At 42.4% G+C, this 27,138-nt stretch overlaps 1 protein-coding gene across 3 annotated transcripts in view; it reads left to right on the top strand.

Annotated features, from left to right (window-relative positions):
• The first annotated feature begins 1,430 nt into the window (after nucleotides 1–1,430).
• ARR3 (arrestin 3) overlaps nucleotides 1,431–27,138 on the top strand; it is a 58,762-nt gene continuing 33,054 nt past the window's right edge. Inside the window, exons 1-5 of one of the 3 annotated variants that reach the window (XM_088129218.1) lie at nucleotides 1,431–1,768; nucleotides 9,760–9,800; nucleotides 11,168–11,198; nucleotides 12,795–12,855; nucleotides 23,501–23,545. In XM_088129218.1, the coding sequence (XP_087985344.1) occupies nucleotides 1,754–1,768; nucleotides 9,760–9,800; nucleotides 11,168–11,198; nucleotides 12,795–12,855; nucleotides 23,501–23,545 (193 nt within the window). In that variant the 5' untranslated portion in view covers nucleotides 1,431–1,753. Of the gene's footprint in view, nucleotides 1,769–5,626; nucleotides 6,217–9,759; nucleotides 9,801–11,167; nucleotides 11,199–12,794; nucleotides 12,856–23,500; nucleotides 23,546–27,138 lie in introns of those variants that run through there. The other 2 variants (XM_088129217.1, XM_088129216.1) reach the window with 2 other exon arrangements.

The raw sequence follows: 27,138 nt of genomic DNA, 5'->3' as shown, positions 1-27,138 counted from the left end.
ACTGTCACTCAAACAAAAGATGGTTTTCACAGCAGCTAAGATACTGGTCCAACGGTGCAAATATTAACCATTGGTTATAAATCATAGAAAACTAGATATTTTGTAACAGCACTAAGACCCACAAGTGACACATACACAATCAAACCAGTGAGCAAGTTAAAAGCTTCACACACCTCAGAATCGTGTTCCGGATCTCATGAGACCACAAGGCTCAAGGTAATTGAGGGGAGCATCACTGTCCTGAAGTCCCTTGGGAGGCAGGGAGGCCTGCTTCTCTCAGCTGTCGTTAAACTTTTCACTCAGCAACCCGTTGCACAACTGTCATATGGGCACCATCAGGCCTCTTTTCAAACTGTGAGCCCTATGGGAAAGTACAGAAGGGCTTTTAAGGGATCTCCTCCTGATCTCTCGACATGTCCTGAAGATGGCCCTGAAGTTTCAGGTGCCAAGAATTCAACCTCGAAGCAGGCAAGGGCTACTCAGTTTAGTCCTGTGGGATTGTTACCATTAATTCTAATGGACAATTAAAGGTCAAAATTATGGTCAGATTTTACAAGCAAGTAACATTTATGAGAATAGGGCTAAGAATGCCAACAGAGAACAGAGACGGGATATGCAATTTCAGAATAAACTGAGCAAAACTATTTAACTCTCTTGGTAAGAAGTGTTACTTTGCAGGCTGGGGAATAGTTAATTGCTGAAGGCAACGCAATTACAGCCATAATGTGATTTACTGTTTTTTACTACATTCTAAGCATTTTTTTTTTTTGGTGGTTTGCCAGAAGAAAAGTGGAAATCAGTTTATTTGTTTAAGCTGAATGCAACTTGCATGATTAGTCTTGCAAGACTGAAAGAGAAACCAATGATTTCTATTTTGCAGTGTTATGAATAAAGAAAAAAAAGTTCACAGTAAGCTGTTTATGTGCTGGGCTTTGTCTGGTTGGATCCCAAGAAACCCCACATTACCGGGTTAAAACCCAAAACAGGTAGTCTTAAACCGGGGCCTCCCTGTACCGCAAAGCCTAGGCCTGTGCAAGACAGGTGAAATCGAGACCTCTGAGCACGTACTGTGAATTTTACTCTGATTTGGAACACAGGCCATTCTTCCCTTAATTAAAAATCCCCCTGCACATTCAAATGCATTTTATGTAAAGGACCTGTTGGCGGATAGAGATCCTTTAGTCTTCTTCCAGGTTGTAAAATTTTGCTTCTCGTAGAAACTGGGGAGAATATTCCACCCCAAGGATGAATATTCCACCGCTCCGTTCCAGTGTGCTGCAGTTCACAGCATCTCTAGACAGAGCAGGAAATGGGCTGAGCTGGAGAGGATGAGGCGGGAAGGACCTCCCAGGTCAGCTCTGTGCTGGTCAGGCCTAGTTAGGATGCGGATGGGAGACCCCCCAGAGACCTAGGGCTATAGATGAAGCAGGCACGTAAGCAGAGAGGACAAAAACCAGGAACCTTGTCTATGAGATCCCTTCGGGGAGGTAGATAAGAAGGAAGCAAGTCATTAAGGAAACAAAGGAAAAATGTGACCTGAACTAGACAAAAGAAGTTGGGCCTGAGCACATGGAAACCCCAATCCCATCAACAACTGCCAGACTTGTGAATCAACAAAGCAAGGACTTTTGGGGATAAAAGGGGTCCCAAAGCCCACCCACTCTGAGTTGCCTGAGTCGCCTGAGTCATCTGTGTCGTCTTTGGGTCCAGACTTGGCAGCTTCCATCCCTCTAGCTAGTGCCTGGCAGCCTAGATGGGAAGGATGTGGGTAAGTATGGATGAGCATGTGTGTGTGTATGAGAAAGAGCAAATGTACCTTACAACCAGTAAAGTTTTGCTGTTACTTTAAATTCACTGGGTCTCTGTGTATTACAAAGAACCTCTTGTGCCTCAGACTTCAGCTGGAAGTGATCCGTGTGTGTCCCTAATTATTTCCTGGCTGTTGACCAGGGCTATGTGTCTTGTCTGCTCTAGCTGCACCTATTTGGAAAGCCCAGGTAGAAAGCAAGGGGGGCTGACAAGATCTGCGTGTCTCAACGGGCTGTGTGAGAGTGAGTGACCATAAGCTGAACCTGGGAGCAGTGTGTGTAACAATACTCAGAACCTCCTTGACTGGATCTACTTGTGCCATCAGCCAGCAGGAGAAGCGTGCTTCGGGTCCTGCGATTAGGGAATATCATCTGTTCTGGCCCTTTCTCTCTGGAACATCATCCCTGGAAATTAGATTAGCCCCAACCCTGGTGGCCTTTTGTATGGCTTTGAAGACCTGGTTATGCCATTAGGCATGGGGGTTGGAACATGTGGCACAGCCTATGGGGTGGTTGCGTGGAGGGTTATGATGGTTTTTACCTTGGCTGCTGATTAGGTATTTATTGTGGTGTTACTATTATTTTGTGTTTTTAACTGCTGTACGCTGCCCAGAGTCATGACATTGAGGTGGGCAACCATTTAAATTGATGTGAGAGATCACTGAAATTTGGTGGGATGATCCTCATGATTGATGGATAGTAATGGAAGGCTATGACTTATTCAGAAGGAACTGTCCTAAGAGAAACAATGTAGGTTAAAAAAAAATGTAGACCAGTGGAAGGTATAGATGAGGTCTTTCTACATCAGATGACCAGCCTTTCCAAGAGGCATGCAACAGTGATAATAGGGAATTTCAGTTATATAAATAATAGCTGGGAAGAGCGAGAGGTCCAACCAATTATTGTGCTCTCCCTGTGACAATTTCACTTGACAGAACTTGGAAGGAAGAACAAGGGGGCCTTCTAGTCTGGACTAACCAGGAGAAATTGGTTGAAGAAGCGAAGGCGACTGGCACCCTGGAGGAAGTGATCATCTATCTTTGAACTTTCTCTCAAGAGTTCATCAAAATCTACTCTTCAAAAGTCCACCATGCAGGTTTGATTCTTCTCAGTTTCTCCTCCTCTGGATAACACAAATCCAGAGAAGAATCAGACCTGCATGGTGGACTTCTGGAGAGCAGATTTTGATGGACTCTTGAGAGAAAGTAGGTCAGATCCAGTTGGTTGAATGACTGCACCTAAAAGGTACTCTTTAATAGCTCCACTATGATACAGGGAGCCACAAGTCTCTGTTCTGGCCCCTGGGTTGTTCCACATTTTTAACAATGGATGAGGGAGTTGAAAGGATGCTTATCAATTCTGCAGATGACATAGAAATGCTTTAGATGAAAGAGCAGTAGTTTCAAAAAGATCTAGATAAGGGAGTGGGCTTATTCTTTATTGCTCCAGAGAACAGGACCAGAATAAATGGGTTAAAATTGCAAGTGAAGTTCAGGATCCTCTTGGCTGTACAGGCAGATAGCAGGTTAGCCCCTTTGCTAGAGGGCTAGACATCAGTCAGAGATGCTCTACTGGCTTCCACAGATGACTTCTGTGCTGTTTTCCAACTCTATACTTTTATAAGCTTTGCGACATTCATCTGTCTCCCATAGGAAAGAGGACTGTTTTCCCTTGTCACACACCTGGAAGCTGCATGACCAGGATGTGGCTATAACATTTATTTCATTTTAATTGGATTTTTTCCTTTTATTTGCCAGTAAGGTGGACAGGACAAGCTGGACAGAATATTCTACTTTGAGTCCTTGGCTGAGAGATGGCTTGCTAATCATTCCTGAAGGGACATCCTCATGACACGCCCTTCCTCTGATCCCCATCCCCTCTTTATCCAATCCAATGTTAAAGCGATGCTTTCCCTCTTCTCCTGATTTGCTCTATATGGTTTGGTGGTGACAGGACAGAGGCTGAGATCTTCCCAGTTCATCGCTTTTGGCTGCTGCAGACACATCCCTGTCCTCTGGTTGTTGGTGACTTCCCTTCCTGGACCTTCTGGCTTAGACAACAGGGTAACTGCCCTTGTTGCACCTAACCAGCACTTCACAAATGCCACCCAGGTCATAGGTTTAGAAAAACATAGCATTATGTTGAAAGGGACCCCAGTGATCATCTAGTTCAGTCCTCTGCAACGTGTAGGAAAACTAATTGAACTGTCGATGAGAAGGGGTTGCCCAGCCTCTTTTTATAAAAAGCTCCAGAGAGAAGAGCTCCACCATCTCCATAGGTAGACTGTTCCTTGTTGGACAAATCGTTTCCTCATATTTAAAAGAAACCTAGGCAGCGCTATCATCTCTGGTCTTAGTTTCATGGCAATGGAAAATAATTCCTGACCATCTTCTTTATGGCATCCTTTACCTGAAAAGTGATATAATATTTTAATGAGGTGGGCAGTGACAAATTTGATATATAAATAAACAAATATCTCCCCTCAGTCTTATTTTCTCTGGACTGAACATCCCAGGTTCCTTCAGCCTGTCTTCAAAGGGCATGTCCTCAGGTCCCTGGATCATCTTTGTCATCATTCTTTTGAACTCTTTCTAACCTGTCAATACTCTTCTGGAAATCTGGTGCCCAAAGCCATACACAGAACTCCAAGTGTGTTCCCACTACAGCAGAATGGGGGGGGGGAGGGGGGGAGGATTACACATACCTTTAATATAATGCTTCTTCTGTGGTAGCCCAGAACTGCATTAGTCCTTTAAGCATCTGTCTCACCCTGCTGACTCATGTTCAGCTTGTTGTCAGTGATTGCATCCAAGACCTTCTCAGATGTGGAACTTCTGAGCCGTGAGTCCCCCATCTTATGTAGGTATCCTTACATTTTATTTCTCTAAACTTAATCTCTGTTAAAAGAACATCTTGTTCCTCTTACTCCAGATTATACTGCAATCTTGTTCTATCATCTTAAATGTGGACCAAACACTGGTCTAATGAACTTGAGCAAGACTGCTAGCGTGTGTGTGTGCCTTCAAGTTAGTCTTGACTCATGGCGACTGCCTGGACAAGACCCTGCAGTTTCTTGGCAAGATCTCAGAAGTGGTTGGCCCTTGCCTCCTCCTTCCTGGGGCTGAGAGAGAGAGGGACTGGCCCAAGGACACCCAGTTGGCTTCGTGGCCAAGGCAGGACTGGAACTTACCATCTGCCACTTTCTAACCTGGAGCCTTAACCTGGTGGCTCAAGAGTGCTAGACACAGGTACAAAACATGCTCTGACAAACAGGCAGCTCAGTGTGAGCATGCCAGGGGCCAAAGTGGGGGTCCACCTGTCACTACATATCAACAGTCCCCATCAGCTGTTTTCAGACAGAGAGAGAGAAAGGGGAACCACACTGAGCACACATGGATCTGGGTGTCTTCGTGAATGACAAGCTGAACATGAGCAAAAAAGCAAAGTCAGCCTTAGGCTGCATCAACAGAAGAAGAATGTCAGGCTCAAGACGAGTCACTGTTCCTCTCTCTTCTGCACTGTACTACATTTTAGGAAGGTCACTGACAAGCTGGGGCTTGTTCAGAAGACAGTAACCAAGACAATAAGAACCTGGGAAAAAGTTATAAGGAAGTTTAGCAACATTTGGTATATTTAGTCTGGAGAAGGGAAGATTGCAGGGACCCATGAGAGACATCTGAAAGGCTGTAACGAATAAAACTACCAATACAACTGCAGGATGGGAGTGAATTGTTCAGAACTGCTCTAGAGTCAGGTTTACATCACAAAAACAGAGGTTGGTTGGCCTTTGGGAAGGCTTTCCAATCCCCAACGGATCTGGTGGGCTTCCCTTTGCTCAATTGCCCTTCAGGAGAGGCCGGAGGGTGGCTTGTTGGAACGCGGACATAGTCCTGCGCTGGGCCAAGGGCTGGGCCTCGGAGGTCTCTTCCAACCCTTGTGCCAATCCTATCTCCGTCCACCTCCATGTACTTTTTTCTTCATTAGTGAAAATCAACAACGCCATTTGCATTTTAAGGTTCATTCTTAAATGTTGAGGATCTCTGTTTTGGGGGGAGGTCATGCAACTTATCGTGCTGAGCCCCCCTGCCCCCTTGGTGCCGCCCAGGGAGCTCTGGGCTTTGCCTCATCCCCGCTGCATTTCAGCCCCACCGGCGTCAGCGTCAGCTGAGAGCCCCACCTGCCTGTCCCTCCCGCGAAGCCTTCTCGGACCCCGCTGGCAGCGCTTTCTGTCGCTCCCGCCCCCGCCGCTTATAGGATTCTGGCCTCGAAGGGCCCCGCCTGGCCGGCCGGCCGGCCGGCTCCGCAGCCTCCGCTGGACCGCGCGCGGGCGGGGGGCCGGCCTCCCGGAGTATAAGAGAGAGTCCGGGGGAGGTGCCTGGAGGAGCGGCGGGAGAGCGGCGCGTGGCAGGTAAGGCGGCGGCTTTTCTGTTTTCAGCTCTAGGGCGACCCGGGGAGCTCGGTTCAGACGCGGCTTCCTTCTGGGCGGCCGAGACGCCGGACTGCTCTGGCTTGCCCGACGGACGGGCTCCTCGCAGGGCGGGGCTTGCTTGCGGGGGAGGCGGCCAAGCCCCTGCCGAGCTTTCCGCAGAAGCCCTCACCCAGAGCGGCTCACGAAACGGTCCCCGGAGCGGGGCTGGTCTGCGGGGGCAAAAATCAGGAGTCTGGAGCGCAAATGTTATTAAGAGGAAGGCGCCCGCTTTGTGAGGGGCAGCCCCCTGCACCAGGTGCCTTTTAATAAACTTCGTCAGTCAATATTGTAATTCTGTGGAATTGCAATTTTAAAAACGTGTGTTAAAGACATTTAAATTTGGGGCTGGCTTTTGTCAGATGATTGATCCCATTTATGGACCACTGAAGCTCGGATAAAGAGCCAGTTTGGTGCAGAGGTTGAAGGCACCAGGCTGGAAACCGGGAGACGGTGAGTTTTAGTCCCGGGCTAGGCACGGAGCCAGCTGGGGCCAGGCCCTCTCGCTCAGCCCCAGGAAGGAGGAGGCCCTGGCAAACCACTTCTGAGATCTTGCCAGGAAAACTGCAGGCACTGGTCCGGGCAGTCGTCAGGAGTCAAGGCTGACACGAAGGCGACCAAACCAATCCAAGCCCTCAGGGAAGACTCGTGGCCGGGAGATTTAGATAAGCTCGACCCTAAGAGGTACTAAGCGGGGCTGTCCCTCATCACCCTTGCCAGGCGGTTTGGCTGTAGAAGGGCGGCAGCAGCCCTTCGCTCGAAGGAGCTGGTTCGTGAGATACGATTAGGGAACAGGCTGTATCTTGTACCGTGCTGCGCAGCGCCTCCTGTTCAGCTGGCTGCATTGAGAAGTCAGAGGAATTCACACTGGTGTCAGGACTAGCAGTTAATTTCCACAAATCATATTTGATGTTTTTCAAAGGAAGTTTCAATAGTTTTAGGAATTCCTGTAGTGTATAAATCTTTCAAATATTAAGGATCGCTATTACTAAAAATATTAAGAAAAAAATTAATAACTATACACCTACATGGAAGAAATTAAACAAGAATTGAAAAGTTGGGCTAAAAAGTATTTCAACACTTTAGGTTGGATTGTCAAAATGAAAATCCTTGCAAGGTTCAATTGTTTATTTCAATACCTCCCAGTGAAAATTCCAACACAGGTTTTAAGATATTGGGCCAAAACAAACAAACAAACAAAAGCTTTTGCTTTTAGGGGGGGGGGGAGAGTGTGCATGTGTGTGTGTGTTAATAAAAGATTATAGACCTCAGAAGCAGGGAAGCTTTTAAATTAAATACCCCATTTTAAAAACTTCGATAAACTGGATCAGATCCAGAAAAGGGCTACCAAGTTGGAGAAAGGACTGGAAACCAAGTCCTGTGACGAACAGTTAAGAGACTGAGGTATGTTTAGCTTGCAGAAGAGAAGGTTGAGAGGGGTCACGATAGCTCTCTTCAAATATCTGAAGGGCTGTCACATTGCAGAGGGTTTGGACTTATTCTCACTTGCTCCAGAGGGGAAGCTTAGAACAAATGGGGTGAGGCTTCAAGGATGCCGATGCACATTAGACATTAGGAAGAACTTCTTGTCAGTAAGAGCTGTCAGTCAGCCTCTTGGTTAATATGATAATACTTCACTGCAAACCAGTGAAGTTACATGTCCTCTCCTCAGACTTTTTTTCCAAGTCTTGTCCTCCCCCCTCCCCCCCATTTGGGTGAGGATGATGGGCATCATTTCCATCATGCTGCTTTGTCCTTCCGGGAGAGCAGGAGCTGCAGCTGCACTGGCCTGCTGGCTGGCTGGCTGGAGGAAACACCCGGTTGGGGTCTCCCTTCAGCTGTGCCTGCCTGTCCTTCCTGCCTGGGAAGGGGCAGCCTGTGCGGCAGCTCCTGAAGGACCCTTCTAGCCCTTGGTCAGCCAATGGATCTCTTGAAATGAGGGCTTGCTTGCCAATATTGTTACTCTGTGTGCTTCCACTTGAGTCTTCTTACCCAGGGCTACCAGATGTGGGCTGCAAAAGTCGGGACAGCCTTTAGATGGCAGAAAATGGCTTCTGTATCTCTTCATTGCTCTTTAGACATCTGGAGTTTTGCAGCCAGAACTGGTAGCCCTGTTTTTAGAAGCAAGTGCAATCAGCAGACTTTGGTCATGCTTTGTTTGAGTCACGATCTGCTTCCTCTTTGCTTCCATTCTGGTGTGATCAGAGGGGGATGAGCCAGGTTGCCCAGTTGGCCCATCAAGGGTGGAGCCATCTGGGTTTGCCCATTAAGTCTGCTGGCAGAAAGCGCCAAAGGGGAGCAACTGAGTAGCAAGACAGTGCACTTTTGGGATAAGTCTGAATAGTTTAGTAGTCCATGGAAATGCTCCCACTAAATACTTAAAAAAAAAATTGTAGTGTAAGATATGCTACTTATTTCCTCCACTCAGGCAGAAAACCATGATTTCAGATCTACCTATTTCTCAACTAGTAAACAGCATTCAAATCAATAGGAGATTTCCATTCTTGCTGCACTAACTTCGTGCATTGATTCTAGTTGTACAGAAGGATCCCTCCCAGCTAATCCCATTTGGTTTGAGTTAGTGATCTTTAATTTAAGACACTGAGCTCATCCCTGCTAAACTTGCTGAAAATCAGCTAATTAAAACTAAGAAACAAGATTAGGTAACTAAAAATATTTTAGATAAAAGTGGGTTATGGTAAGGCGTGAGCTGAGAACGTTTTATTTGGATGAGAGCTATTTTGGTTTAACAATCCCTTCAGAGGAATTGGGAGCCTGGGAATGGGAACTGCAGGACAACATAATTTCTCCAGTTCCAGGGCTCATGTCTTCAGGAAGGGCAAATTGATGCCTGTATAAACCATAATAGAGAACTTGTAATGGCACAATTCTTCTTAACATTCACATCTTAAATAGTTGGGTCTCTGTTCATAAACTCCCAACCATCCTCCTCATTTAAACAGGCTCTCATAACTGGAACTGTTTTGAATCCATACCCACTGCACAAATTTTTATTTGGGGGGGGGGGGGGATACAGTTTGAAAATGTAAGTTATACCAAAGTTGTACTGTTACCTGAGTGGATATCTACATGCAAGTTGAGGGAATCGGCTAGCCTGTTCTAGAGCCTCAGACCCTGCCCCATGGCCCTCTGCCACCACTGTGAAAAACATGCCATAGAGATGCTCTGTTGCCCAGAGATTCTTCCTCCTTTTGTGTTCTAGAAATGATGAGGAAGCTTATGGCCCTGTGAATACGATGGCTCAAAAACTTGGGAAAGTGTTTTCTAGATATGTACCCTGGCTTTTGTTAGCCAGAGCAGGAACTCCAGGGAGCCCCACATGGAAGAAAGCCACCCCAGGAAACCTGCTTTGGGTGCGTTGGGCCTCCTTCAGAGCATGTCCTTCATGGGGAGAGCTGACTGGCAGGGATGCCCCTTCTATCACTGCACTGCCAGCCTAGTGCTTGGTCTTCTCTTCTCTTGCAGGAGTCCTGTTGCTGGTCCCTGAAGATGGCTGACGGACCAAAGTAGGTCTGGCTTGTCTTCCCCGTGGTCCGTGAGAAGGGTGACCCTCGTTTCACTGCCTCACATCAACTCAGCGAAAGGCACCCCTAGAAGCCTTCTCTGGAGGGGCAGCAGGGCTCTTCTTCAGCCTGACTCTCCTGCACTTAGGCCCATTTTCCTTGCATTTGAAGCATCTGGAGCCTCCAGAGGTCAACCTAGATTTGTTGCTAAGCTAATACCCTTCAGTTTTCTCTGCTCACATTCAGTAGAGCAGGAAGATAATGCCCCTTTTTCTCTATCAGCTCAACTTCATTTCATAATTTTGTGTGGTTTCAATTACAGCACAAATTTCAGTGATATTGTTAAACTCTTACAATTTTAGCAACAATTAGAACGGTGGAGTCCTTGCTGCTCTCTGAGCTTGGTAGTTTGCTTGCAGACATTTCATTACCTGACTAGGTAACATCACCAGTGCTAGTGAGTGTGGGGTTTGCTCCCTGTTTATATACAGCAGCCTGCCCTGCCAGTGTTGGTGGGGGTGTGGATTTCTCCTTGGTGGTTCCTTGATTAGGCTGTTGTTTACTGCTTGATTGTTTGTCTGGTGTTAATCCCTGCTTATCTGGGTGTTGGTTTTTGGAGAAGATGTGTTCTGTCCTTTTTGTTTCCTTCTTAGCTTTTTTTATTGTCTCTTTTGAATGGTGTGTAAATGTGTTTCTGTGTGTCTGTTGATGGCTGCCTTGTCTGAATACCAAGCTTCCAGGAATTCCCTTGCAGTTTTGGATTTAACTTGGATGCCCACAGTTTCCCAGTTGAAACTATGATTGAGTCTGTCCGTGTGTTGTGAGATTTAGGAGTTTTCATTGTGTCTTCTGAGTGCTAGTTGGTATTCATGGATGCGTTCTGCCTGTCTGTCCTACATAGTGGCTGTTACAGTCCTTACATTGTATGTCTACCATTCCCTGTATGTCTGGCATTCAGACAAATCAGCCATCAGTAGACACATAGAGATAAACCACATTTACACACATTTACATAAGTAGAATGGATTGTTCTGTCAAAGAAAAAAAAAAGGCTTGCTGCAGTAATTGTTTGCCTCTTAGATACAAGAATTTGCTGTTAGATCTTTGGCTTACTTTGATGTGTGTATTTAAGTTTGCTGCCCATGGTATCTATATCATCCCTACTATTTATGTTCTCTGTAGCTATTCAGTAATGCATCATGGGCAATTTTTTAACACATGCATTTTAAATTTTTAACTATTTTGTACTTTGTCTTGTATTTAATGTTAGCCACCTTGAGTATATAACATATTGCCCAAAGTTTGAGCCTCTAAAATTTCTCCCCCCACACCCCATTTGTTCCTCTCTTCCTCTCCCTCTCTTTTGGCAGAGTGTATAAGAAGACTTCTCCCAATGGGAAGGTAAGATTACCGTGTGCTATAAACACGTAATAACAATGATGCTAACTTGCCAGAAACTCTGCCTGATTATTTCTGGCTAATCTGCATCCTGTAGCAGTTCAGTCCATGTCTTTAGGTTGATACAATCACGGGGGGAGGGGGGGATCCGGTGTGCCAATCTCATATTGGCACTGTTGGACAGAAGTTTATGTTCCAGGGAAATGCTTCAGTTCAGGGGAACATACCCTGGACCTGAGTCTGAAGTTCAAGTGCCCAGTACACTGGACATCCCAGTTCAGATGGGTTGATTCTGACACATTCAGATGGTGGCATGAATTCACCTGGGACGGAGATTTCTGCATATACATTAATCTAAAAGCAAAGGTCGTGCCCTGTTTCCTGGATTGGATCAGCCAGCAAAGAAAAGCCCAAACTGATCTTTGTCCAAGCCATTAATCTTCTCAGCCAGGAGATCTTTCTCCAAGTGGAATTAGGATTAGAGTGGGCCCCTTAGCAGCTTTAATTCAGCCGAGTCCAGAATCATGCTGTTGTGGGAGGTTTCTGCGTTAGACAATGGCCGTGCCTGCCTGGCCTCTTTTTCTCTCTCTTTGAACTGGCCTGGCCCTGAGAGAGGCGCCCAGGCATGCAGCACCACCATTTCCCCCTGCAAATGGCTCTCAGTCCCAGGTCATGGCAGCCAAACCTGGCTTTTCTTTCAACACTTAAATTTCAAATTACATAAATAGGTTTGTCAAATCTTGGTCTTCATGGCATATTTTCATGTCGTGATTTTTCAGTCTTTTTCCAAGTTCTAAAGTTATCCACCTCCCTTAATCTGTTCTCCTAGAAATTAGTTCTCTGGTCATCCTGGCTTTCCTTCTCTATTGTTATTCCAGTTTTTCTGAATTATTCTTAAAGTATGATGTTCAGAAATGGTAAGGTCTGACCAATGCAGAAAAAAGTAGAACAACTACAAGTAGTCCCCAGGTTAAGAATGCCTGGTTTACGGACGACCCATAGTTAAGAACGGAGCCTATTGTTGCAAAATTCGATTTTGAGTTAAATTCAAGTTCATTACACAATACTACTTATGCAGTATTATACAATAATACTGTTCTGGCTTACACACAAATTCGACTTAAGGACACACCTTGGGAACAGAACTCGTTCTTAAACTGGGGACTACCTGTACTTCCTACTATTTGGAAACTATACTTATGATACCATTTGCTGATTCATATTTCAACTTGTTCCATGCATATTATTACCAAATAAAGAATCTCTTACTACATACTACATATTTGATTTATTTTGCCTAAAAGCAAAACTTTTCATTTGTGTCTTAAATTGTATTCTGTTCTCTGCAGCCCATTATCTAATCTGTCAAGCATCATTTTGAATTTATTTCCCACATAATTTTGCATTATCTGCAAATTAGAACCACTTGCTAATTTGAGATACCATCAATGAGGACTTTTTGAGTCCTTAATAGTGTTATGTGGAAGTGCCAACCTTTGTAATGATTCTATTGGCTATTTAATGTCAAGATTATACAGTGAAGGACATTTGTAAGCAAATGTGTAGAACTGGCCATTTTTTTCTCTCCTGCCTATCCAGTTATCCATCTACCTGGGAAAGCGAGACTTTGTGGATCATGTGGAATCTGTGGAACCTGTGGGTATGTGATTTGCTTTAAATCTTGTTAGTGTCAGTTGTATTCTGCAAGTTCTACACCCTCTGGAAGATGGTGATGTTGAGGGCCAAGAGGATGCTGTAAGAAGATAATCTGAATTTGTACACATACTTAATGTACTTGTAGGAGGAGAGTTGTTTTAGTCTAGCACAACCAAAAATCAGAAGAATCTGCTAGCACATTTTCTGATTAACAAATTTTATTAAAAAGCCTCAGCTCACTTCATCAGATGCATGGAGTGGCTAAACTGATGTAGGATTTGAACTGGGATGAGGTGGGGGGTAAGGAAAGAGGGGAAAACAAGGGCATTATTAGTCATTCATTTAAGAGATCAATTACTGGCTTGGCTTGAGATAGAACATGTACTAGCAGATCAGCAGGCTGGATTTAGGGTAAGTTGTTTGCAAATAGACCAAGCCCTGATATTACAAGTTTTGGTTGAAAAATACACAGTCAAATGTAGATTTAGGTCTGCCTTTAGTTCAGTTTCCAGGAATAAGTTATGGTAGAAATTGAAGGATTCACCTGTTAATAGAGGCTTAGTTTTGTTGTTGCAAAACTTAATGGTAGCTGTACAGTAAAGTCAGATGCATTATGCAGGACCATTAGATTAGGGAAATTTTGACAGGAAAAGGAGTTAGGCAAGGTTGTATTTTGGCCTCTTTATTGTTCAACCTGACCCTGGCCTTCCTTAATTTGGCACATCAAACTTATTGCAACCCTACTTTACGTGAGTGGTGTTGTACAGCAAAACTATAGGATGGTTGGCATTGACTCTGGTTCACCTGAGATGGGCCTTGTGTTCTCTTATAGAGTTTTGTAAAAGATTAATCACAATAAGACCAATCCTTCACAAAGTTCACAGATGGAAACTGAATGTGCATGACTTATAACTGATCCAGTTATTCAATTATTTGGGCATAGCATTCCATGCTGCAGGAGACCAGAATGCACTTTGATTATATGATCCAAAAAGCATAGGGATCAACATTGGCCATTCAAGTTTTTTATAGGTCTAAGGGAGCATTATAGAGTCCAGTATTTTAAGTATTGTACGGTGCACAGACAGGACCACACAAAGATAACTCACTGATGGAGTCCTTACAATCTATGCCCATGAGAAATATTTTTCAGGTAATTGAATGGATTAATTAAAATAAAAAATGCACTATGGTTTAATATGCTAAATCAATCTTTTGTCTTATCAGATTGATTTCTTTTTTTTTTCAGTCAAGAGAAAGGCTCCATCATCCACTGGTTCAGGAACTGTGGCTGCTCCTAGGATGCTCCACTGGGATGCTCCACAGAGGCTAAAGCAGAGCTGAGACAGAGAATATGGAACATAGGGAGCCAGGAAGCCCATGCAAGGGGGCCAGGAAGGGCTGAGATAAACCCTTCAGTTTCCAACCAGCCAGAGTTCTTAGTTCAGCTGAAATATCAAAGATAGCAGAGCATGACTTGGGTTGAAAGCTTCATAGAACAGAACCATTCCGGCTGCTTTTCAAAATTCTATGAGGGGGGTGCTGAATGGATCTCTGCAGGTGGGGAGTTCCAAACTGAGGTGTGGGAAGGTTGCAACAGAAAAAGTACTTTGTCTGGTCTTAATTCCCCTGAGCTCTGATGGTGATGGGCCTTCTTGAGAGGTCCTTGGCAGATGGGCAGTTTCAGCCTTCACAAGGATTATGCTATAGGCATGGCTTTATAGATCTACAACACTTTGAATTCAGAGACAGAGAATTGTAGACTTAGCACCATAGGTTTCATCAGCCCAGCTCTCTGCAATGTGCAGGAAAACCAATCAAACCATCTTTGAGAGATGGCAGTTCAACTGCTTCTTCAAAACCTCCAGAGAAGGAGGACCTACAACCTTCATAGGTAGACTGTTCCATTATTGTACAGATCTTACCATCAGGAACTTTTTCCTTAAGTTTAAACAAAAAGTAGATAGTTGCACGTTATATCTATTATTTCTGGTCTTACTTTCAATAGCAATGGAAAATAGTTTCCATTTCTCCTATAGCACCCTTTTATGTACTTGAATGTCGATATTGTATCTCCCCTCAGTCTTCTTTTCTCCAGACTGAACATCCCAAGTTCCTTCAGCCTGTCATCATAGGACATGTCCATAAGTCCCTATATCACCTTCATCATCCTCTTCTAAACATGTTATAGTTTGTTGATATCCTTCTGTAAATGTGTTATGCAGAGTGCAGCTATAAACATAATTCATGCCAAAAATACACACCAGCATTAGAGAGATTGAAAGAATGCAATGTCCTTATCTTGTTCTCCAAAGAAATCCAGCCAAAAAAATATAAAATATCTTTCTGTTTATTGAGAAAAGTAAAAACTACATAAAATACAAGTTTCATGCAAAAGCATAGAAAAAATCACTTCTTCTCATATATGTGGCATCCAAGACTTATCCACTACACAAGTTTAACAAAGTCTCTAGCCAAAAACTCTCAGAGAAGAGGTACACTACTTAGTTATTAGTTACTACTACATAACCCATTAAAACGATTACATGGTGGCTAAAATTCTACTGAGCAGCTGGGCATGTAATCCTCCCGTTTTATTACCATCCCTTGAGTAACTAGCATACAGACGCCAATAGGTGGCAGTGAATAGCAGTGTACGTGCACACTAACAATAACAATTTGCAGCTGAGCCTTATTTGTTAGCCATAACAATATGTTTGAAGATAGCGAGATGCACTTCTTCCCATGAGAAACTCCTAACAAAATGTGGTGCCCAGAATCATACAAAGTACTCCAGGTCTCACCAGCGCAAAGAGAGAGGAATTAGGACTTCACACATCTATGATATAATGCTCCTTCTAATGCAGACCAGAACTGTGTTAGCTCTCCTAGCAGCTGTCTCATGCTGTTGGTTGTTATCAGTGACTGCATCCAAGTCCTTCTCCTATGTAATGCTTCCAAGTCATGAACACCCTCATCTTGTATACCTTACATTTCTCCTTGTTGAAGGATATATTGTTCCTCTCAGCCCAGTCTTTTGTCCTACTCAGATTAAATGCAATGCCATTTTGTCATCCTGGGCATTGACAGACTCCTCAGTGTTGTATCATCTGCAAATTTGATAAACAATCCATCAATCCAGCTCATTAATACAAATATTAAATAATACTAGCCAGAAGACAAATCCCTGCAAGACACCTCTAGTTCCTGCTGTCAAATTGGATGTAGAGCCATTAATGTTGACTCACTCAATGTGATTAGCAAGCCATTTGTGGATCCACCTTATGGTAGTTCTAAACACACACTAATAGCTTGTCAGTGAGAATATCATATGAAACCTTGTCGAAAGCTTTGCTGAAATCAGGATAGATAATATCCACAGCATTTCCTCTTTCCACTAAAATAGGTAACTTGTCAAAGAGGGAGATGAGATTAGTTTCACATTACCTATTTTTGACAAAGCTATGCTGACTCTTAGTCACATCACTGTCTTACAAATGGCTTGCTTTATTATCTCCTTTAGCAACTTTCCCAGAATGCTAAGCTTTCTGGGATCCTCTCCATCTGGAGTGAGCAGTGAGCCCACCACCTCCTTTGTCTTCCTCTTGTTCTTGATATATTTGGAGAAACCCTTCTTGTTGGACTCTCCCTCTCTTGCTAGCCTTAGCTCATTTTCTGCTTTTGCCATCCTAACCTCATTCCTACATTTCTGAGCTGAAGTTTTGTAGACATCCTTGGTGGTTATACCTGTTCATCCATTTCAAATAAGCACCCTTCTTTAGTCTCAGCTGTTCAAACACAGTCTTCTAGTTTTCTTCCTCACTCATACGTTTGAGACAATCCTTAACTTCTTTTCAAAAACTTTCAGTTCGCTATAACACTTTTGTCTATAAGGATTTTTCCCATGGCATCCTCCTTACCTAATAATCTTAGTTTATTAAAATTAACCTTTCTAAAATCCATGGTTTGTGTTTGACTATTTATTACTGTCGGACCTTCAAAGTAGGCCAGGTCAGGAAACAGATACAAAAAATATTAGAGCTCTAGTTTACTTTTTTTAAAATATGAATTTTATTATGTTTTCAGAAAATTTAAAATACAGAAAAATCATGAAAAAGAAAAAAAGAAAAAAACATAGAAAAGAAAGAGTAACTTCCGGCTTTCCTTGGGACAGGTATAGATGTAGAATATATTCGCCTCTTACTCTAATATCTAAAAGTTTACATAATAAAAAATAGTTTTTAATCTAATATTCAAGAAAATTCCTAAAATCATTCTGTTTCAATAATACATATGATTTGTACAAGATATTTCTATAAATATAACATCAATCATCAAATCCCAAAATCAAAATTGCATTTTTTTGAGTGTCAAGCAAAAAGTCTAAGAGTGGTTTCCAATTCTAACAAAGCTAGACAGTGCCCTCTCTTTGAGCAAAGTAGTCAGTTTCGCCATCTCTGCCAATTCCATTAATTTCAATATCCATTCTTCAGCTGTAGGTATTTTTAAATCCTTCCATTTTTGTGCATATAAAAGTCTCACCGCAGTTATCATATAAAGAAATAAATTTCCGTGTTGTCTTTCCATTTGTTTATCCATCATATCTAAGAGGAAAGTCTCTGGTTTCAACTGCAGGTCTAATTTCAAAATCTTTTGAATAAAGATAATATTCCAATATTTCTTAGCCTTTTCACAAGTCCACCATAAGTGATAGAATGTACCTTCACATTGATTACATTTCCAACAAACATTTGAAATTCCTTTATACATCTTCAACAATTTATCTGATGTCAAATACTAACAGTACATCATTTTATAAAATTTTTCTTTTAACGTATATTTAAGAGTGAACTTTAACTCTTTATTCCACATATTTTCCCACTGGTCCAGCATTATGTTATATCCAAAGTTTTTTTCCCATTTAACCATACAGTTTTTAACATATTCATCTTCCAAATTCATCTTTAACAAAAATGTATACATTTTAGCAATAAGATGTTTGTCATTAGTACACAAAGCATATTCAAACTCAGTTTTCTCAGTGGTAAATTCGGAACTTTTCTTGTCTAATTTAAATCTTTCCAACAACTGTGCATATGTAAACCACTGGCAAGCACAACCTTCCAATTCAAATTCTCTCTTCTTCAGATTAGGTTCTCCTTCAGAAAACGATAACAAAGTTGCATATGTCAACCATGGTTGCTTAAGTGTCATTTCTCTTCTATAAAAAGCTTCTTGGGGTGACAACCACAGAGGGATTTTTGGAGACAGTCTTATCTTGTATCTGTTCCAGATTCTCAATATAGTATGTCTGATAAAGGAATTCTTAAAATCAATATTAACTTTCACTTTGTCATACCATAAATATCCATGTCATCCGAATCTTAACTCATGTCCTTCTAATTCCAATAACCTCTTGTTTTGTAAAGTCACCCTTTCTTTCATCCATACCAGATGGCAAGCATCAAAATGTAACATTAAATCTGGAAGACCTAACCCACCTCTTTCTTTAGCATCCTGTAAAAGTTTATATTTTATTCTTGGTCTTTTACCTTGCCATACAAATTTAGAAATATCTTTCTGCCATTGTTTAAATGGTACATCATTTGTCAATTTTGGTACTGTCTGAAAGAGAAAAGAGAAAAAGCATTCTAGGTAAAACATTCATTTTAATTACTGAGATTCTACCTAACAGTGACAGTTGCAATTTGCTCCATCTTAATAAATCTTTTTTAATATCATTCCAGACTTTAACATAGTTATTTTGATATAACATACAATTCATATTAGTCAATATAACCCCCAGATATGCAATGTTTTTTTCAATTTTGAAGCCAGACTTTTTCATCAATATTTCTTGGTCTTTCATAGGCACATCCTTAACCAACATCTTTGTTTTTTGTCTGTTTACCTTAAGTCCAGCAAGTTCACCAAAATATTTCAATTTCTGCATTAAACATTCAATTCCATTTTGAGGTTCCTGTAAAATCAAAACTAAATCATCCGCAAAGGCTCTTAATTTAAAGACTTCTTTTTTTGATTTGTAAATCATTTATATTCACATCTTGTCTAATATCTCTATTTAACACTCCCAAGACTGAAATAAAAAGTAGAGGAGATAAGAGTCTTGCCCCCTTTAGAATCTCATGTGGTTTTGTAAGTTCATCATTAACAATAATACTTGCCTTTTGGGAAGTGTATATCGATTTAATCCCTTGTAGAAAATTCTCATCAAAATCCATATCCTCCAAAACTTTAAACAGGAACAACCAATTCAAATTATTAAAGGCTTTCTCAACATCCAAGAAAATCAGTGCTGGTTGCTTCTCATTATGTTGTTGTAAATATTCTATTATATCCAGTACAATTCTTACATTGTCTTTCAGTTGTCTTTTAGGTAAGAAGCCACATTGATCTTCATGTATAAAGTCTAATAAAATCTTTTTCAGTCTCTCTGCTAATATTGATGTGAAAAGCTTATAATCATTATTTAACAAAGAAATCGGTCTGTAATTTTTAGTCATAGTTGGATCTTGACCCTCTTTTGGCAATAACACTATATTAGCTTCCTTCCAAGTCTCTGGCATTGCTGAACCCCCTAAAATAGAGTTCATCAGCTGTTTAAGTGGTAATAGCAATTCATCTTCAAAACATTTATAATAAGAACTTGTTAATCCATCTGGTCCAGGGGCTTTCCCTATTTTAGCCTTTTTGATAGCTTCTGATATTTCAGAAGTAGTCACAGGATTATTCATAATTGGTTTTGAGATTGTGAGAGTTTTGGCAAATGTTGTCTTTTTAAATATGCATAGAACTCTTGTTTACTAATATAGGCTATAAATCTTGAAAGCCTGACAGGGTTTTCTGTTCCCTCCCTTTTATACCAAAGAGAGTCAAGGCGGGGCAATGCTAACTGGAGACCCTTTTTGTACTTTTTGTGGGAAACAGAAAAAAATGAGATTATGTTATGTGGATTTGATGATTGGAAATAATATGGGTTAATAGAAATAATGGAAGTTATGTTGTAAACTTAGAATAAAAGTTTGATGTATATTGTTACTTCTATCTGTTGTAAGGAGGGTCAGAAGTCAGTTCTTTTTTCTTTCTTTTCTTGATTTTCACACTTTTAATCTTGACTATCTCTTTTTTCTAATCTTTCTTTTTCTTTCTTAATATTAGTTTTTGATAGTTTTTACTATTTTTCTTTTAAAATTTAATGAAGTTACTAAAAAAAGAGAGTCAAGGCAGGGCAATCTTGAGTTTCTTTTTTACACTTTTCTGTTTTCCTGGGCTAAGTTCATGTTTTACTAATGGTTGCCCCATATTTTCTTTAGGCCCATCTGATAATGTGAGGTCACTTGCACCCAAAGTTCTCGACTTTAGTATCTTCAGCCAATTCCTCCTTTGTAATAAGGACCAAATCCAAGGAGCTTATCCCAAACTTTTGAAAGAGGAAATTATCACCAACACATTCAAGAATTTATTTGTCATTTAAATATGGACTATACACTTTTTACACTAATACTTACAAAGAGAATAAATGGATTTTTAACTGAACTAATACATTTTGACCAGACTGGATTTGTCCCAAAGCGATGCATGAGATACAATATCAGTTATATTTTGACTATTATTCATAATATAAATCAGAACAACAAGAAGGCAACCACAATCTTTCTTGATGTGGAGAAAGCTTTTGATAACTTGGAATGGCCTTTAATGCTTATGACTTTGAAAAAGATTTTTTTTTACATGGATAGAAAGTATTTATAAAGAAGATCATAGTAAATGATCTTTCTATCACAAAAATGTACCATAATGAAGGGGCCAAACCTTGCCTATCCTCTCTCTCCTTCCTTATTTTTATTGACATAAGGGAAAAAAGTTTTAGGAATTAAGTTAGCAACTTAAGAACATAAACTGAAATCATGTGCTGATGATATTGTACTTACAGTACATTAGCCAGAGGATTCTTTAGAACTTATAATGGGTTACATACAGCAGTAGGGTTCAGTGTTAGGATATTGGATCAATAAGGATAAAGTTGTAATGGGCTGTGTGAGTAATCTTCAGAAACAGGAGGAACAGCCACAGCCGAGACAACAGTCTGATAAACAAAATCTGAGTCCAAAGCAGGAATGTAATTTGAGTAAGCATCTCAGAGTTGACCCTCCCTAGTTCTCTGGAATGTAAAAAACAGGGAGGGGAGAGAGGCATTCAGATTCCATTACTGTAACTTTATAATAAAAGTAGTATTAGTATTCATAGTTTTGGTATCTTGGTCTGGATTACCTTGAATGGCTGACATCTTGACATGAAACTTAACTGAGGAAGAAAATCAATACTTGTATCAAATAATGGAGTTTAACAATACTGCTAAAAAAGTAAAATACTTGACACATTAAAAATCTCTAAAAATAATTATTCAAAGATCTGGAAAAATAACGATGGCAGATTTTTTTTTGATGAAGAAACTGTCTTGGTTAAGAAAGAATTGCAACCTTGAAAATGCATATAGATAGTCCTCGCTTACCGACCACAATTGGGACTGGCAGCTCCATCACTAAGCAATGTGATCATTAAGTGAAATGGCACATGACTGTACTGGACTTATGAAGTTGGTTCTGCTGCAGTCATTAAGCAAATCACTGTGGGTCATTAAGCATGACATTACATTATTGCAACTTGCAACTTTCTGCCGGCTTCCCCATTGACTTTGCTTGTCAGAAGCCAGGTGTGAAGGTCACGAATGGCAATCACATGACTGTGGGATACTGTGACCGTCATAAATATGCACTGGTTGCAAAGTGTCCAAATTGCAGGGGATGCTGCAACGGCCACAAATTCACAGAATGGTTGTAAACCTACTTTTTAGTGCTGTCATAACTTTGGACTTTAGTGCTGCTGAACAGGGCAGTTGGTAAGGGAGGACCACCTGTACTACCAAAGCTTAATTTTCTGTTCCGAATGATTCCAGTAAAAATTGAAAACAAGGCATTAAATGACTGTCATATACAAGTTAACATGTGTTACGTGGTCTAATAAAAGACCAAGGATTAAATTTAAGATACTACAGGATTTAAAAGAACAAGGTGGTCTGGCAGTCCCGGACTTTGGACTATATTATCAAGCTAGCTGTTTAACTTGAATTATAGATTGGATCATAGCACCCAATGGTTGGGTCACTTCCATTGATGGAGCAGCACTTCCAGATGGACTGCATAAATATATTTGGATTGATACAGAATAATTTGACGTTGTGTATTTGGGAGAATTAGTCTTCCAGTTGCAATCTCTCATCACAAGTACTTCATGGTCTCTTGAAGTTTCAGTTGCCATTTTCATCTACTTCTCCGACTGGTTTGGTGGTCAGCAAGTGATCCTTTCTGTTAGCTTGTCCTTTTATCAACACTCACATGATAATCAGTCCAATGCATATCTGTACCAGTAAATTCATTCCTGATAGACAACGCTACACCACCTTCTCTATTGTGTTGTCTCTTTTTCTGAAGCAAGCTGTTCCCATCAATCTCAATGTTCCCATCAGGTTTCTAGCATCCTTACTCTATCATTCTTGCCTTTGGGTCTCATGAAGTCTGGCTCATCATGCTGGTTTCCCATACTTTGTGCATTAGTATAGAGACATTTAAGATAATCGGTCAGCCTCCCTGTCTTCAGCCTCCCTTTTCCTCTAGGCCTGTATTTCCATTCTTTCTTTGTTAAACTAGTACTTTCCAAAACACGTAGCTTCGCTGCTGCATTCAATCCATTATTTGCCATAATGCGACTCACCAGCAGTCTTACGACTCCCACCCCTTTGATGCTACTTGAAGCCCTCCTGACTACATTATGCAGCCATTACCCAAAGATAAATTTTTACCTTCCCTCGGTGAGATTGATGTAGTGTAATTCATCTTCTCCCTGAAGTTTGTAATCTGTTGCTTGCAACCAGGAATGTACTTGCAATTTTTTCCTTTTCTCTTTTTGGACTTTTGCCTTCGACAGGAGAGAGGTATAGATGAGAACACTCCCTGGGCTCCAAGCCCCTTCACCTTCCTCTGCAAACCCAGGAAGTTGTTTATTGAGATTTATTGTTGTGCCTGGAGTGAAGCTAGACAGCTATGTGTGTCATCATCATCGTCATTTATTTCTTTATATTTTAAATTTAGTCACCGCCCATCTCATTCAAAGAAGAACTCTGGGAGGTTTATAATAAAACCACAATAAATACAGATTAAAGTACAATAAAACAATCTACAGAAATAAATAATGTCTTCCAAGGCACTCATGGTAAATAAAGGTTATTAACATATGGGAGTGTCTTCAGGGTACCAGCCACCCCCAGGATTGGTTTCCCCCCTTCACGCCCCACGCAAGTTGGCAGGGCCAGGTCTTCACTCCTTTCTGGAAGGCTGGGAGAGGTGGGGCCCACCTCACCTCTTGTGAGGGCAGAGGCAACGGCAGAGAAGGCTTTTCTCCTGGGCCCTGCCAGTCGACATTCTTTTGCAGACAGGGCCCGTAACATGCCTTCTCTGCCTGACCAGGTGGGATGGGTCAATGTAATGGTGATGAGATGGTCCCTCAGGTAGCCATGCTGTTTGTTTTTGTTTTGTTTTCTTTATCAGGTTCTCTTTTATATTTATTTCTAGATGGAGTTGTTTTGATAGACCCAGAATACCTGAAGGACAGGAAAGGTACTTTTCTTGTTTCTTGTTTTCTTTCTTTCTATCCTTTTGAGAAACTCTATCTGTCTGTCTGTGTCTGTCTATTTAGCAAATTTATATGGCCACCCATCTCACTGGACATGACTCTGGGCAGCATACAACTAACGAAACAATATCATAACCATTAAAATACTTAAAACAACAAACAAAATATAAATAAAAAGCAAGATTGCAGGAGAATAGCAGCCATCTAAGCACAATACTGATCTCGCAGGCCCCCCATGGAATCCCCAAGATTGCTGGAAGAAACACATGTTCAGGGCTTTCCAAAAGGCTAACAAGGATGTGGCTAACCTCACCTGGGGGGGATGATGTTCCAGAGGGTGGGAGCCACAGCAGAAAAGACATATCATCTGGGTCCCATCAGATGGAATTCTTTAGCAGACGGGACCCACAACATACTCTTCCTGCTGGACCTGATGAGATGGGTAGATGTAATCAGAAAGAGGCAGTCCCTCAAATAGCCTGGTCCCATGCCATGTAGGGCTTTAAAGGTCAAAACCAGCACCTTGAATTTTACCCAGAAGTAGACCAGCAGCCAGTGCAGCTCATGGAACAGAGGGGTAATGTGCGCCATCCTAGGGGCACACGTAACTGTCCGTGCAGCCCCACTCTGCACCAGTTGAAGCTTCCAGTTACCCTTCAAGGGCAGCCTCACACAGAGCACATTACAGTAATCCACTCTGGAGGTGACCAGGGCATGAGTGACTGTAAATAGAGCCTCATGGTCCAGGAAAGGGTGTAATTGTTGCACAATGTGAAGTTGGGCAAAGGGTCTCTTAGCCACAACTTTTACCTGCTCCTCACACCACATCTGCCTGGAGGAGTTCCAACCAATCAAGTACCAAAGATGGTAAAGTCTCAGATCCAGAAGGCCCCAAAATCTGGAACTATTCAGTTTTGTCAGGGTTCAGTTGAAGCCTGTTGCTCCCCATACAGACCCCCACAGCTTCCGGGCACTGGGACAAGACATCAACAGCATTGTCTAGTTCTCCAGAGGCAGAGATGTATAACTGGGTATCACCAACATACTGATGATACCTCACCCCATGGCAATGAATGATCTCACCCAGCGGCTTCACATAGATGTTAAATAAGAGTGGAGAGAGTACTGAATCATGTGGCACCCCACATAGTAGGGGCTGCAAGTGGGACCTCTCACTCCCAATCAACGCTGGTACAGGTCCCATAGGAAGGAAGAGAACCAGTGGAATACTGTGCTGCCCACTCCCACCCCATGGATCCTATCCAGAAGGATACCGTGGTCAATGGTACTGAAGGCCACTGAGAGGTCAAGGAGAGCAAGGACAGATGCACTGCCCCTGTCCCACTCCTGCCAGAGATCATTCAAAAGTGCGACCAATGCTATTTCCATTCAGGCCCAGGCCTGAATCCTGACTGAAAGGGGTCCAAATGCAGGTAGTCCTCGCTTTAACAACCATTCATTTAGCAACTGTTCGAAGTTATGAAGGCGCTGAAAAAAGTGCCTTACGGCCAGTCCTCTCATGACTGTTGCAGTGTCCCCGTGGTCATGCAATCGCAATTTGAGCACTTGGCAACTGTTGCACATTTACAACAGTCGCAGTGTCCCCTGGTCATGTGATTGGCATTTGCGACTTCCCAGCCAGCTTCTGACAAGCAAAGTCAATGGGGAAGCTGGCAGGAGGTTGCAAATCACAGTCACATGAGGTCTTGCTTAACGACCGTGGGCAATTTGTTTAATGACCACAACTGGGGCTGCTGGAACTCCCATCGCTAGGCAGGGTGGTCACATATTTTGCTTAATGACTGCTTCATTTAGCAATGGAGTGCTGGTCCTAATTAAGGTTGTTAAATGAGGACTATCTGTAATCCGCTTCATCCAGGGCCTGCTGAAGCTGCTGTGCAACCATCTTCTCCACAACCTTCCCTAGAAAAGGGAGGTTAGATATTGGATGAAAATTGTCCAGTATGGTGGGATCCTTCTTGAGGAGGGGGTGAACCAAAGCCTCCTTAAGGGGCAATGGAGCAATCCCCCCTCTCAAAACTGAATTAACCACCACTAGAACCCAATGATACAACATCGCCCAGGCAGCCTTCATTAGCCAGGAGGGGCATGGTTCTAAGGGGCAGGTGGCTGAGCTTGCAGTCATAAGGACCCTGTCTGCTCTGTTCTCAGTCCCAACCGGTTCAAACCATTCCTACTGGGCAAGACTGTGCCCCAGGCATCTCCACCTGACCTGTACCAAAACTGGCATCTAATGGAATGAATTTGAGTGATTTTGTCTGACAGATGATCTGCAAATTCTTCCATGCGGCCCTGTAGGTGAACTCCCAAGTCCTCCTTCCCCAGGAGGGCTTGAATCACCCTAAACAAGGCCACTGGGCAGATACCCATGGGTGCAATAAGGGTGAAGTATTGTCACTTTGCTGCCCTCACCTCCACCAGGTAGGCCTTAATAGTGTCTCTTGCCCATGTTTGATCGAGTTCATTCCTCACAGATGCCAGTGGCACTGTAGACATCACTTCTCCTGTTTCATCTCCCTCAGCTGTTCCATAAACCACAAACAGCAACAGGATCCACATGAGGGGAAAGGTTGCATGGGCACGATCCAATCCAAAGCCTCAGACGCCCTCTCATTCCAAGTGATGACCAAGGCCTCAGCTGAATTGTGGAGCAGACCATCAGGAATAACCCCCAGTTCCCTCTGGAACCCATCTGGGTCCATTAGCTGCTGGGAGCAGACCGATCTAATAGGTTCCACCTCCCTGTGGCAGGGAACAGCACCAGAGAATCTCATGGTCACCAGGTCATGATCTCATCATGGCAGGGGAGCTACAGAGAGCTCCCCCAACTCCAGGTCATGTTGCCACTGCTCTGACAGGAAAACCAGATCAGGTTTGCGATCACTGTCCTGTGTTGGGCTTTGAATGACATGGGATAGGCCCATGGCTTTAATGATGGCCATGAATTCCTGAGCCACCTCAGACCCTGCTCCCAGGGAAGGCAGACTGAAATCCCCCAGGATCATAAGCCTGGGGAATTCCACTGCCAAACCCAAGTCAGAGTCAAGGGGCTCAGGCAGGGAGGTTGCTATGCAGCAGGGAGGCTGGTACAGTAGCAACCGTCCCAACTGATCCCTAGAGCCCAACTTAGGGATCAAGTAAAAACTGGATTTTTAAGTTAAACATTTTGCAAATGCCTTAAAAACTGTTGTCTGTGCCTGTTTCTGAAATCATAGTATTCTTATCCTAATATTCCAGATGGGGAAAGTAAGGTTAGGAGACGACAGCTTGGCTGTAATTCCCCAGGAACTGCATGACTGTATTAATATTTTAATTAGCAAAATCCAGCTTAGAAGGGCTTCAAAAGCTGGAGCAGGTCAAGGCTCATCTGTTCCAGAATCCTGTTCTCACAGTCGCCAAATAATGCTTTGTGTATCCCAGAGAAGGAAATTGTCTCACTGTTTTCTTCGGCTGCTGTTATTCAGCAGCATGCTACTGTTGAACCAGGAAGTTCAGAAAGATTCAAAAATCTTTACCTGCTCCGCAAATACAATTTCTTTATGGCACTGAGTTTTGC

The sequence above is a fragment of the Python bivittatus genome, unplaced genomic scaffold, assembly GCF_059951505.1.
Source record: "Python bivittatus isolate LINGU-HERP-01145 unplaced genomic scaffold, Pbiv_v1 ctg000790_np1212, whole genome shotgun sequence".
NCBI classification, from domain to species: domain Eukaryota; kingdom Metazoa; phylum Chordata; class Lepidosauria; order Squamata; family Pythonidae; genus Python; species Python bivittatus.
This window is presented reverse-complemented; position numbering and strand designations above follow the sequence as displayed.